At 34.8% G+C, this 13,121-nt stretch overlaps 4 protein-coding genes across 7 annotated transcripts; 2 read left to right on the forward strand and 2 right to left on the reverse strand.

Moving 5' to 3' along the window:
* Window positions 1-372: 372 nt before the first annotated feature.
* Window positions 373-6,361, forward strand: LOC112036041 (protein AGENET DOMAIN (AGD)-CONTAINING P1). 4 transcript variants are annotated; one of them, XM_024068860.2, is made up of 5 exons: window positions 373-976; window positions 2,440-2,934; window positions 3,552-4,046; window positions 4,923-5,430; window positions 6,028-6,361. In XM_024068860.2, the coding sequence occupies exons 1-4, from the start codon at window positions 500-502 to the stop codon at window positions 5,418-5,420; spliced, it is 1,965 nt and encodes a 654-aa protein (XP_023924628.1). In that variant the 5' UTR covers window positions 373-499; the 3' UTR covers window positions 5,421-5,430; window positions 6,028-6,361. The 4 variants fall into 4 exon arrangements, with proteins under 4 accessions (XP_023924628.1, XP_023924627.1, XP_023924631.1 ...); XM_024068859.2 differs by having other exon boundaries at window positions 4,923-5,405; XM_024068863.2 differs by having other exon boundaries at window positions 2,452-2,934; window positions 4,923-5,405.
* Window positions 6,362-7,629: 1,268 nt separating this feature from the next.
* LOC112036098 (uncharacterized) lies at window positions 7,630-8,070 on the reverse strand. Its single transcript, XM_024068924.2, has one exon. It carries the CDS (start codon window positions 8,068-8,070, stop codon window positions 7,630-7,632), a length of 441 nt encoding a protein of 146 aa, XP_023924692.1.
* A 1,594-nt stretch (window positions 8,071-9,664) lies between these two features.
* LOC136067194 (F-box protein At5g49610-like) lies at window positions 9,665-10,808 on the reverse strand. The gene has a single exon (XM_065772713.1). The coding sequence runs from the start codon at window positions 10,466-10,468 to the stop codon at window positions 9,665-9,667; it is 804 nt and encodes a 267-aa protein (XP_065628785.1). The 5' UTR covers window positions 10,469-10,808.
* Window positions 10,809-11,521: 713 nt separating this feature from the next.
* LOC112036040 (F-box protein At5g49610) lies at window positions 11,522-12,447 on the forward strand. The gene has a single exon (XM_024068857.2). It carries the CDS (start codon window positions 11,522-11,524, stop codon window positions 12,113-12,115), a length of 594 nt encoding a protein of 197 aa, XP_023924625.2. The 3' UTR covers window positions 12,116-12,447.
* The last annotated feature ends 674 nt before the right edge of the window (window positions 12,448-13,121 follow it).

Here is a 13,121-nt window from a genome sequence, read left to right on the forward strand (position 1 = left end):
AGTCTTAAAAAAAAAAGCGTTGCTTGGACACCAAATAGAAAAAAAAAAAAATTATTAAAAATATAATTACTTTTTTTATGAACACGATATGCTTATACCATCAAATATATAAATTAAATTTGTTATGCTAAAATTTGAAATTTGAAATTTGAAAATTTTTTTTGTTTGAAAACCTTGAAATGTACATGTTTAATTACATGGAATACATACCATATATACAATATCTTGTGAAAATGTACTAAAATAATATGCTTATAGCCTTTATACTATCAAATATATAAATTAAATTTGTAATGGGAAAATTTTAAAATTTTAATTGTTTTTGGTTTGAAAACCTTGAAAGAGTAGAATAGAATGAAATGACATGTGCATATATGGAATACATACCGTCCGTTTGTTACTAAAATGTACTTGTCTCCCGCCACAATGTCAGAGATTCTCTCTCTCTCTTCCCTGTGATCTCTGTGACTCTCTCTGTCTCTCTCAAAGCTCACTCACAATGTCAGACTCAGAGACCCCATTCAGGAAAGGCGACCAAGTGGAAGTGACAAAGCCACACCACCATTCCTACGCCGCCACCACCACCACCAGCGTCGCCACCAATGGACCCTACTACCCCGCCACCGTGCTACGCTCACATTCCACCAAAGACCACCACCTCTTGATTCAGTACCAAACCCTTATGTCATTGCACAGTGGGCCTTGCGGCCCGCAACTCCTCACCGAGTACGTCCATTGGGCCCGGATCAGGCCCATTCCGCCAAGCGACCCCCACCACCGCCTCAAAGTCGGTGACTCCGTCGACGCCTTTCGAGGATGTTCGTGGGTTAAAGGCACGGTTATGGACATTTATGAAAACTCCAAGTACTTGGTGCTTTTCGACGAGGAAGAACAAGAGCTCGAGGTTGAGCAGTGGAATTTGCGGCTTCATAGGAACTGGGTTCGTGGCTCATGGGACCCTCCTCTTCTAGAACAGGTTTTTTTTTTTTTTTTTTTAATGGGTTTTTGGTTTTGGTGCTTAATTTTGTGTTTTTGGGTTTTGATTGTTTTATGATTTGTTTGTAACTTTGTTATGTTGAGGTCTCTGTTGTGTGTTAGTGTAACACTGTTGAGAAATGATTGGGTGGTGTAATTATGAGAGAATGTTTGTGTTTTTAATATATGTTAAGGTTTTGGTACTTAATTTTGTGTTTCTGGGTTTTGATTCTTTGGAGCATTTGTGAAAGTTGGTAACTTTTGCCATGTCTAAGGTTGTTTCTGCACGTGAGTATAATACTGTTGAGAAATGATTGGGTGGTGGAATAAATATATATAATGAGAGAATGTTTGTGTTTGTTAATTTTTTGTTGTCATTACTTTGTTCAGTGATTTTATATATGTATGTACGGTTTGAATTTTGAAACGTTTTGTACCATGTTTTAGAGAGAGACGAAAACGGCCCACTTGGTTAAATGAATATAAGAATAATTTTGCTTCCTTCTTGTTCTCTATTTTTATTTATTTATTTTTGGAAAGGGGAGGGGGGAGGTGTGTGATGGGTTTAAATTGGTGGAAAAGGTTTCAGGTCCTTTGTTTTGTCTTTGTGGGAAAGAGATGGGTGATGGTGCTTTTTGGGGGTTAGGAGTTTAGGGGTTATCAGTGTTTCGGGTGAATCGGGTCAGGATCTGAAGTGGACCCGATTAAAATTTGATTATTTGTATAGACTCAGATCCAACTTTTGATAATAGATTCTTCTCTAATTTCTATTATAATCAGGTTAATTACAAGGCAGCACTGTGCAGTGTACTGTGTACACATCAAATTTACAAATTCGGGCCTTAACGGAGAGGTCATTGATTTTTGAGGTGAATAAGGCCTATTACTGACTAAGGTGGTCATTAAATGTGTCTTTATTGAAGACTGGACACTGTTGTCATGAGGAGGAGTAGTGTGCCTTTGCTCCTGGTAGATAAAACAGGGAGAATGTGGGAAACAAACATGCGCCACATTAATTTGAGGTGTTTTCTTTCACCAAGACTAAGCTATTCTGTTAGATGTTCTCACATCTTTGATTAACGGCCTAATTTCTGGACATCATCTTTCACTGCATATATAATTTTTATTATATTCTGTACTTTTTGTAAACATAAAAGGTAAGTTGAATGAATACTTTCATGCTGCATATGTTTCATGTCGAATTAGGATATTCTTTTCCAAGCAGTTGACTGCTTATGTGCACCATTTGCTAGTGGATCTTCGTCATTAAGTGTCATTCCTTTGGCATGATTAATAGCATACCTATTCCTGATGCTGTCCTTTTTTATTTTTATTTTTTGGTAATCAGTGTGTTCTATTGCCTGGCCTTCTTATTATTATTTCTTTTAAATGCTTCTAGATGATTGTCTCTTTAATAACTTTCTGTGTTTCTTAAAGTGTGAGTGTGTGACAAGATTATGAAAGCTTGAAGTGCAGGAAAAGCCATCTGAAACGGAGGTGGAGTCTAGAAATTTTAGAATAATGATAACATACAGCAGGAGAAAATCAAAGGAAAAGTTTAGAAAGGGAACCGTGGTGGAGGTCAGCAGCGATGAGGAAGGTTACAAGGGTTCTTGGTTCACTGCTACTGTTATTCAGTCTACAGGAAGTGACAAGTTTCTGTTGGAATACCATAACCTGACCATGGATGATGGAACCCAGCCTTTGAGAGAAGAAGTACATGTGCGGTATATTAGGCCTTTACCCCCTGAAGTTCCTGGAGTTGTGTCTTTTAAGGAGCTCCAAGAAGTCGATGCATGGTACAATGAAGGGTGGTGGGAAGGTGTGATTTCCAAAGTTCTAAATTTCTCAGAGTATATCGTCTATTTCAGCTATTCCAATGAGGAATTAAGATTTGGACATTCTAAGTTGAGGCCACATCAACATTGGATTAATGGAAAATGGGTCATTGCTTCCAAGGTTAGAAGCTTCTTTTACATTATGTATGGAAGTCTGATGTTGTGTATTATTAAATACCTTTTCTTCTGAAAAAACTCTATTGATTACAAATTTTATTAAATACATATCAAGATCATTTAGCAATGTTTAGCCCAAATGGATATGATTGTTATGATTATCTTATATGTTTCCAGTTGTCACATCTTTGATGAATGGCCTGATTTCCAGACATCTTCTTTCACTGCACATATAGTTTTATTATCTTCTTTCACTGCGCATATAGTTTTATTATCTTCTTTACTTTTTATAAACATAGAGGTAAGTTAAATGAAATACTTGCACATTCATGCTGCAAAAGTTTCACATTGAATTAGGATTTTTTTGTTCAAGCAGTTGACTGTACATTTCCACAATTTACTAGTGGAACTTCATCATTAAAAGTGTGATTCCATTGGCATTTGGCATAAAAATGATTAGTGCAATACCTATGCCTGATACTGTCATTCTTTTTATTTTATCTTTTACATGTAAACAGTGTCCTTTTGCCTGGCCTTCTTATCGTTTCTTTTAAATGCATCTGGATAACTGTTTCTTCAATAACTAGCTCTGTTTCTTAAAGTGTGATAAGATTTTGAAAGCTTGAAGTGCAGGAAAAGCGATCTGAAATGGAGATGGAGTCTAGAGATTTAAGAGTAAAGATAACATACAGCAGCAAAAAATCAACAGAAAAGTTCAGAAAGGGAGCAGTAGTGGAGGTCAGTAGTGATGAGGAAGGTTATAAGGGTTCTTGGTTCACTGCTACTGTCATTGGGTCTACAGGATCTGACAGGTTTCTGGTGGAATACCATAACCTGACAATGGATGATGGAATCCAGCCTTTCAGAGAAGAAGCACATGCACGGCATATTAGGCCTTTCCCCCCTAAAGTTTCTGGAATTGTGCATTTTAAAGAGCTCCAAGAAGTCGATGCTTGGTACAATGATGGGTGGTGGGAGGGTGTGATTTCCAAAGTTATAAATTTCTCAGAGTATATTGTCTATTTCAGCTCTACCAATGAGGAATTAAGATTTGAACATTCTAAGTTGAGGCCTCATCAGCATTGGATTAATGGAACATGGATCATTGCTTCCAAGGTTAGAAGCTTCGATTACATGATGTTTGTATGTATGGGACGAAGGGAGATGGAGAGAGAGGAGAGCGGAAGGTGGCCATAATGTGTTAATTTTTAGTATATTCTGGCCATCTTTCTCTCTCCTCCTTCCCTCTACACTCCTTCCATCCAAACTTAGGGTACCTTTTCTTCTGAAAATTTCTCTAGTGATTAAAAAGTTTATTAAATACATATCAAGATCATTAAGCAATGTTGCAATGTTTTGATCAATTGGATATGATTATCTTATATGCTGGTTGCTTTAGAAGGAAAATCATCAATTTTTGGTGTTTTTTTAAAAAATAAACCACTTTGATGCAAGTTGCAATGTCAAGAAAAATTATGCCAACAAATTAATGTAGCTAAATCTTTCGCATTTTATAATTTTTGTTGGGTGAAAAGGGAAGCAAATGGTGTAACCCATACTCTGTGTAAGTTTGCCTTAAGACTGCCTTCATCTTCTTGTTGTAATAGTTTCTCCATCCCTGCTCTGGTTCTGGAAGCTTGGAGGAATGATGTTCTTTTGTGTTATTGAGTAATGCTATTTCGAATTATCAAAAAGTACCTTACAAATTTTTGTGGCTTTGTCTGGGCATCCAGTCCATTAGACATCGAAAGTATTTAGACAGTGTGCTTGGGAGAGAATAATAAAACAAGCTACTGAGCCATGCTTGACTTGTGTATTATTCCCATGGTCGTGGACTTTGTTCAATGGATATTTATAAACTAGATTCAACTTTACTTCTTCTGGAAATTGCTGTATGTTATTTCTGCGTTGCCAAGGCAAATAATTCTTAAAAGCTTCTTGTCTTCCATTTGTTGGTTAAAATGTGTCATTATCTTTAGTTTTGAAATGCAGGGAAAGTCTTGTGAGCTGGCAATGGTGTATAGGGATGTACAAGTGAATATGAATGATGCTGGAAACAAATCGAAGGCAAAGTTCAACTTGGGAGCAATGGTAGAGGTCAGAAGTGATGAGGAAGGTTTTCGGGGTTCTTGGTACACTGCAATCATTGTTGATTTGATAGGGAATGACAAGTTCTTGGTGGAATATCAGACACTGAGAACAGAGGATGAAACTGAACTTCTTAGGGAAGAGGCAGATGTGTCAGATATTAGGCCTTATCCCCCTGATATTGAACATCTTTACCGTTTTGCAGTGCAAGAGAAAGTTGATGTTTGGTATAATGAGGGGTGGTGGGTAGGTTATATATCCAACGTTCTAGATGACTTGAGGTACAGAGTGTATTTTGAGACCACAAATGAGGTGCTGGAATTTGAACATTCTGATCTGAGGCCTCATCAAGAATGGGTTGATGGAAACTGGGTAGCTGCTTCTAGGGTAGGACATCAGTAATGCTTATATGGTACTTTTATTGTGGCAATCTTTTTATATAGCTTGTTGTGTAAATATTTCTGATTTTGCAAACATATTGTCCCTTTTTATAAACTACAAATGATTTCTACCTATGAAATCTCTCAACAGTCTGAAGCCCTGAAATGTACAAACAATAACCACTTTGTAAGTCTCTTTTTAAGTGTTTCTACTAATGGCTTTAGCTGTCCAGTTTTTCCAAATCGATGAAATTAACTTTTAATGAATGATTGATTATCAATTATCTGTTGGCTTCTAACAATTTCAAAATAATGAGTTCTCCATCAGATGCTCTATAGCAGCACCATGCACACATATATATCTTTTTTAAGTGGATTGAAGAAGCTTATGCTTGGATAGATTTTTCTCAAAAGTTGTATGGCCTTTACTCTGTACATTCTCTTTTATTGATATAGATGAAATTATGTCCTTGTTGCACTTTCCACTCTTTTATGCTATTCATGCTTCATACAACTTTTAATTGTTATAAATAATATTATTTCATTATGCGGTTATGCTACAACTAAATGCTTGATCTGGTTGCTTATTTCTTTGCACTATGACTTATGCTCAGCTGATTTCTTTTCAGGATTGGAAATTCTGATCAAAGAATGAATTGCTTTAGGTTCTTCAAGCCAATCTGCTATCTTATTGTACAGAATGTCTTTCACTACATCAGATCAACATTTTGTGTGTCTAAAAATTGAAGCATTAATGTGTTCAAGAATGTTGCTATCCTCTGCTGTGTCTATATATTTTTTGTCAGATCTGAGAGTTCTCTTGCCTTCTCCAACAGATTCCAGGTTCAATGAACCACCAACTTCTTTTGTATTTAAGAGATCCATTTGATATGATATCTTGTATATATTAAACATATTAGCATCTTACTAATTCCACAAAGCATTTTCAGTATGGATGTATCATTTAAGCTTTTGATTGTGCCTTGCATTTTTTCCTCCTCCATGATTAATTTCACTTTGAATAATAGCTTAGCTTTTTTCCGTATTAAATGACCAAATCTGTTCTATTTCAGTATGCAGTCAGGGTCTACAATAAATGGAAGGACTTACATTTTGTAGTCACTTAATGTGAATAAGATTCCATCTTTCTAGCTAGCCTCATTTCAAATATCAAATTGAATTTGAGGCCTTTGATCTCTCCTAAGAACATTTCACATTAATGCGAGATATTTCTTGTGTCTTGGTAGTGGATCTCACTGGTTTGAAGCCCATGGCTACCTTAGGCAATTATGCAACTAAGGCATTGAGCCATAACCAGTTTTAACCCAAAATACCTCTAACTATCACGGTTTTTATCTACCTTAAATACCACAATTAAGCCATTCTCTCTGGAAGCATAAACTAGTAGTTTAGATTGATCAGCTACAAGTTGTTTTATAATTAGTGTTTTTCTAAAGTTACTCTATTGTCAACACAACCAACATTTGTTAGACACTGAACTGGCTGTAATTTTCTACTTCTAAAAGAGGTTTGAATGAAATACCTTAACTTGATTCTCTTTTTTTTTTTTTTTTTTTTGGGTTTGAGATCAGTACTTGGCCAGTTTCACATTTGAAATTGATGTAACACCACCCTTATTAATAGACATCAAGTGGAGTGAACGTGACCTTCAATTTCAAACATCCAAATGGGTTGGTGAAATCTGAAATACAGTTTTCTCCTGCTGACCACAAAAATGCACTCCGGATGCTCTAGAACTAGTGGCTCTCATTGATTGTACGGCATATTTTTACCCATCACTGTATTGAACTCTCTCTGTCTGTCTACGATGCAAGGGGCATATTTGCACTTTTGGGACCATCAGCCACAATTCTTGCGTTGCAGCACTGCAATTGTCACCTTCCAAAATTGTCACTTTGGTTGCGTGAAGAATCTTGGAAAGAGAGGCTGAACCTCTCAAGGCACTTGTTAACTAGCATATTCTTTGAGAATACTATTTAAGCATATTCTTTTCTTGCTTTAAAAAACTATTCATAAACCAAAGAATGACATGTTTGAGATGAACAAGAAATCATTATTAAATATACAAAGTAATCAAATAAAGGATCAGTTAATATTTAATACAAGATATTCTTCTTCTTCTTCTTTTTCTTTTTGAATTACACTTGCCCTCCATTACTTTCCCTTCCTTTGCTTCTTCAATGTTCTTCTCCAAGGAATCCACAACTATCTCATTCTGCAGACATATGCATCATCCCTTTTACAGTGAACACCGATGTCGGAAAAGATTTGGACAAACCTGCCGGTGTTTTAAAGGTAATCCATCTTGCAGGAGGATTCCTGACAAAAATCTCACTCAAAGTAATCCAAATCAAGAACTCCTTGGCTTTGACACCTGTCAGATTCTTAATCTTGTTGGGCTCAACATAGGCTGTGACTTCTGTGTCATAGCAGACAAGTATGTTGTCAAATCTGTACTGTTTCTTCTGCTTATGCTTAAGCCAAACAAAGCCAATTTCCTTCACATATCCACATTCCTCTATGTCTTGCAAGATTAGTAGACCATCAGGCAAACCTATTTCTGACAGCAACAACATGAACTTCTCTCTACAAATCTCATCCCCATAATACACTTCTGCTTTTGCCTTCATCTCTGCTGTCACAAGAGACATCTTTGCGTTTGAATTTGTGTATGTGTGTGTTGGGCTTAGGATTGGGGTTGAGGAGGTTCTCACACTTTGTGAGGTGGGGAAGATAAAGACACAAAGAGATTGACAATATGTATATGAACAGAACAAAGAACAATCACCTTTTCAAAGTTTGTTTGATATGGAGATGTCCTAAAGGTTTCTAGCCTCTAGACTTTTAGGATTCATGTGTGTAACGTAAATATAAAACCTGAACTTCTACTGCTACCTAATAGTTGGTTTTTAGAGTTTTCTAGATAAGAATCCTATTCCTACTAAGTATTAATCTCTTAATAATAAAGATAAAGATAAAAGTAGAATTGAGCATGCGACTCCCAAAGAGACTTTATATTAATATATAATATATATTAGTAAGAACTGTTTCAAACCAGGCCTATTATTGTTAGTTACAGTAACTATTCTTTTCTTATTCAAATTTCAAAACCTCTGGGAAGAAAGAGTTTGAAACACGTATTAGTTATCATAATTGTATGCTTGTGTGGGAATGTTCAAGCCTCAACATTGGTGGAAGGAGATCAAAATATGACTTGGATCCACACAAGATATATATATATATATATATTAAATAATCCCATTCTTTTAGACCGTTAGTTGGGGTCTTAAAACGTCAGTAGTGATGATTGGTAGATTTATTTGAAAGAATGTCGGTAAATATCTCATTTGAGTCCCGCTCCTTAAACAGTGAGTTTTTTTTTTTTTTTTTTAATTTGAATATGGGTTCCAAGTTTCCAATAAACTCAACCGTGATTCGACCTAAAATCAAATTCCATTTATAAAAAAGAAAATGCTAGGGCCCTTTGGTAAATAATCTTAAACACATATTTTTAGTTTTTAAACAATATTTTACACATTTTCACACACATTTTTACCTACACATATTTCAAAAAACTACAAACAACATTACTCAAACTCCTCTACCATGTTGCACTCTGAAGTTCTATTCTGTTCGCATCCACATTCCACAATCTCTTTATCCAAATTTTTTGTGTATATGTCACATCATTTTTGTAGACTAAATTTTTTTTTAAAAATCAAATAATTAAAAATGACGTGGCATTATTTTATTGGCAAACTAAATATGCATGATAAGTTTATGTGGTACTTAACAGAAAATATGATTTGGGAGGTTGCTGATTCAAATATAATAAAACTTCAGGGGATAAAATCCAAATTCTAAAATTTTAGGGTGTAAAATTTAAATAGCTCTAAACTTTAAGGATGTAGTTTGCAATTTAGCCAAAAGAAAATTCATTGTGCCATATATTTAAATTCTACTATATATATATATATATATATATATTTTTTTTTTTTTAATTTAATTGAAATTTTTAGCTAAAGATGATTATGATGACATTGAGATAGAATTATCATGACTAATTCATACATTATTTATTTTGGACAAAGTTTTCTTCCAACCTAGTTTGGAAGAGTCCCCTGTCGCTCTAACCCACTGCATGGCAACTCATAAGATCATATATGTGGACAAGGGTATGTTAACGGGTGTTCTCAAGGAAATTATTAAAGAAAATAAAATGAGTCATATCTGTAGCTGTCAATATCATATGATAGGCAATAGGTATTGTATTATGTATAAAAAGTTATGTATCGTAATAACATATTGAAAGTGCTCATAGATCATACGATATGGATAAGTGGGTTTAAAATGAGNATCCAAATCAAGCACAAGAATACATGAACTACCCGTCAACCAATGCAATGAGCCATTGACAAATACAACCTGATTCCGATTCATATGCGTAAAATGATAATCTTGAAAAGACATAAACTTTCTCCATTTATTCGACTCCGAATCAAACACAAAACATATAAAAGTTCCATCCGACCTATGACCAAAAGATCGATGATAACCCGCTAACACAACATTAAACTTCTGAGTCCACAAATTGCATGCCAAACCAACCAGTGAGGCCTCACCATCAGGGTAAAACCTAGTCACAGGCCTCTCTCTACTCTTTGGAAGCAACCTAAACTCCCTAGTCATAGGATTACATACATAGTACACACCCTTATCAGGGATGCTAGAGCAACACAACAATCCATTACAAGAGGCTCTAATCTTAACCCTATCATTCAAGAAATCTAAGGAAATTTCAGACACACCCCTCAAATTATCAACACAGATCAAACTAGATTTCGATTCTGATACCTCAGAAACCTCTACCAATACCATTGGGTTCTTAACAGACAATTCATTATAGAGCTGAATAAAGTACTTGTCAGAGGACAATCTGTACCAACGTTTACACACAGTTTTGGTTCTGAATAGAGACTTCACAGGCAGTCTTGCAAGGATTTGAAAAATAACTTCGTCAGGGAAAAACCCATCTTTTACCGAATTCATCACAATTCATCAATTTTTAAACAGAAAGCAAAGTACAATTTGAGACACCCAGATGGGAAAATCAATAGAAAAAGTCTGAGATTCGCTTACCAGATGAAAATTTCGAGATGGGTATTCCGTGAAATCTCATTTTGAAGCAAGTAAATCTAAAAGCGGGGCATTCACTTTTGGCCTTTCGTTCTTCTTCGACAGTTTCAATGTTTCCTTAAAGAGTATTTTTTTTTCCTTAAGAAAATTGGATTTGGGTTGGCAGAATTTTTTTTTTTTTTTTTGGAAAAATCTGTAAAGCAAAAGTAAGGAAGAGAGAGAGAGAAAATGTAATGAGAGAATATGCGAGTAAAAAATGAATATTTAGTACGAGTTTATGACCGAATTGATTGACGGTTGTGAATAAATTTGAGAGGACAAATGGGCTTGTAGGCCCTCATCACGTCCGCTAATGGGCCACAAACTGTGATGAGGTAAGGCATCATGAGTTGAATATCAAAGGAATATATGGCCAATGGGCTCAATAGATTTCATCCCAGATTTGCTCGAATAAAATAAAGGGTCCTGTTATCAGTGGGTTGTAGAATTCCCAATGCAGTCATTCAATTTTTTTTTTTTTTTATTTTTTTGCAAGGCAGTTGAATTTTTGTAAAAAAGTCTAATTTTTTATTAACCTTTTACTATTTTTATTGCTTCCTGGTGTAGATAGGATCATAGTTGTAAAAATGTGAATCATGTTGTGAATTAATTTTTTATTTTTCTATATTGTGTCTTGTATCATATCGCCCACAAACACTAATAAAATTTATAAGAAAAATTATAAATATAAATATAAAATATAAATTCATTATAAATTCAAAATATATTCAACTAATGACTAATTTAATCATTACTTATGCAATAATATTTAACAAATATAATTAAATAAATCAAATTAACATGTGTTTATAATATGCACATTCAAATTGATTAAACTCAAAAGTGATAATACATGACATATGAGGTAGAAAAATAATTTATTTTCACCATATTCATCATCTTGCTTAATCAACGGCACCTACGTCAATGTTATTGTATAATTTCATCATCTTGCAAAATTATTTCTTCATTAACATTTTTTTTGTGTTTGATTCGGAGTCGAATAAATGGAGAAAGTTTATGTCTTTTCAAGATTATCATTTTACGCATATGAATCGGAATCAGGTTGTATTTGTCAATGGCTCATTGCATTGGTTGACGGGTAGTTCATGTATTCTTGTGCTTGATTTGGATTGTGACATATGGAGGAAGATGTCATTGCCTGACAAATTGGGCTATGGTTCTGGGAATAGGATTTATATGTTGGAATTGGATAGTTGCTTGTCCTTGATTGAGATATCAGATTCATGGATGAATATATGGGTTTTGAAAGACTATGTGAGGGAAGAATGGGATTTGGCTGATAGGGTGAGTCTTAGATGTATAAGAGGACTTGTGCCGGGCATTTTCCCAATAAGTCAGACAAGTGAATATGTTTTTCTAGCAACTCATAAGCAGGTATTGGTGTATCAGAGAAAGAATCGAGTGTGGAAAGAAATGTACTCTGTGAAGAATGGCTGTACACTCCCATTGTGGTTCTCGGCACATGCATTTAGGAGCACAATATTATCTTGTCATTAAGATGTGGACTCCATTTGCCTAGCTACTGTACATAAAATTCTTATTGCAAGGCTGCTCAATTGACTGGTTGTATTTGTCAAAAATTAGATTTTTTTTTTTTACTTATGTTGTATAAACTTTTCAGTTTAAGTTGTTGCCTCTGGCTGGGTTCTTGTCCCTCTTGTTGTGAAAAATAATGAGGCTAGTTTTTTTTTATTGGATTCATAAATTGACTTTTCTTTATTCTCTCCTGGAAAGAAAAATAGAAGATATTCTTTGTGAAATGCTGTTGCTTTGATCATTTTTACTCTTGATCTTAGCCAAAAGGCCAAGAAAGGTATTGATCATTACTACTCATGGTGCATATTTCTGACTTGTTTTCATGTTTTGGATAGTGATGCTGCTTGTATCTTTTTCTAAGCCTACTCAATTCATTTCCACTTGACAAACGTCCATGTATTTGGCTAAGCATAGACAACAGTGATTTTAAGTAAATAAGCTGACTAACTTGAAAAAGTTAGGTTATTTGCTTGAAGCCACTTTTTGACTGTACAGTTTTAAGTAAATAAGATTTGGCCAAGATGGGAGTGTTTCCTTTTCAAGGTTTTCATGGAACATCAAGTTCCAATATTTGCACTTCTTGAGGCTGTGATCTTCATATTGCATTGTAGGCTGTAATCAACAAGTTGTTTATGAATAGCTCTAGCTCGGTTATGAAAAAGGCTTATTTATATTCATTTGTTTAGCAAATAAGCCAAGCTCAAAATATAATAGGGTAAAATACAATAACCTACCTTGAGGTTTGGGGTAATACCAAACATATCCAAGAATTTTAAAAAATGACCAATTTGGTCCTTAAACACTAAACACCGTTCGTGCATCATCTATTAAATCATTTTATTTCATCTTTTACGTTTTTTCTTTCCATTGCTCTGTTGCTTTGCTCTCTCTTCTCCACGCCAGAAAATCTCTCTCTCTCTCTCAAGCCAAGCCATAAGGTTTCAGACTCAGCAAAGAACCATCAAAC

Source organism: Quercus suber, unplaced genomic scaffold (genome assembly GCF_002906115.3).
Source record: "Quercus suber isolate HL8 unplaced genomic scaffold, Cork oak 2.0 scaffold_62, whole genome shotgun sequence".
NCBI lineage: Eukaryota > Viridiplantae > Streptophyta > Magnoliopsida > Fagales > Fagaceae > Quercus > Quercus suber.

What these genes read in the sequence shown, in the direction of transcription:
- LOC112036041 (XM_024068860.2), top strand. Translation starts at nt 500, where the DNA reads ATGTCAGACTCAGAGACCCCATTCAGGAAAGGCGACCAAGTGGAAGTG. An exon ending in ACCCTCCTCTTCTAGAACAG is followed by an intron (nt 977 to 2,439) that starts GTTTTTTTTTTT and finishes AGATTATGAAAG; the next exon opens with CTTGAAGTGCAGGAAAAGCC. An exon ending in CATGGATCATTGCTTCCAAG is followed by an intron (nt 4,047 to 4,922) that starts GTTAGAAGCTTC and finishes TTTGAAATGCAG; the next exon opens with GGAAAGTCTTGTGAGCTGGC.
- LOC112036098 (XM_024068924.2), bottom strand. Translation starts at nt 8,070, where the DNA reads ATGTCTCTTGTGACAGCAGAGATGAAGGCAAAAGCAGAAGTGTATTAT.
- LOC112036040 (XM_024068857.2), top strand. Translation starts at nt 11,522, where the DNA reads ATGTTATTGTATAATTTCATCATCTTGCAAAATTATTTCTTCATTAAC.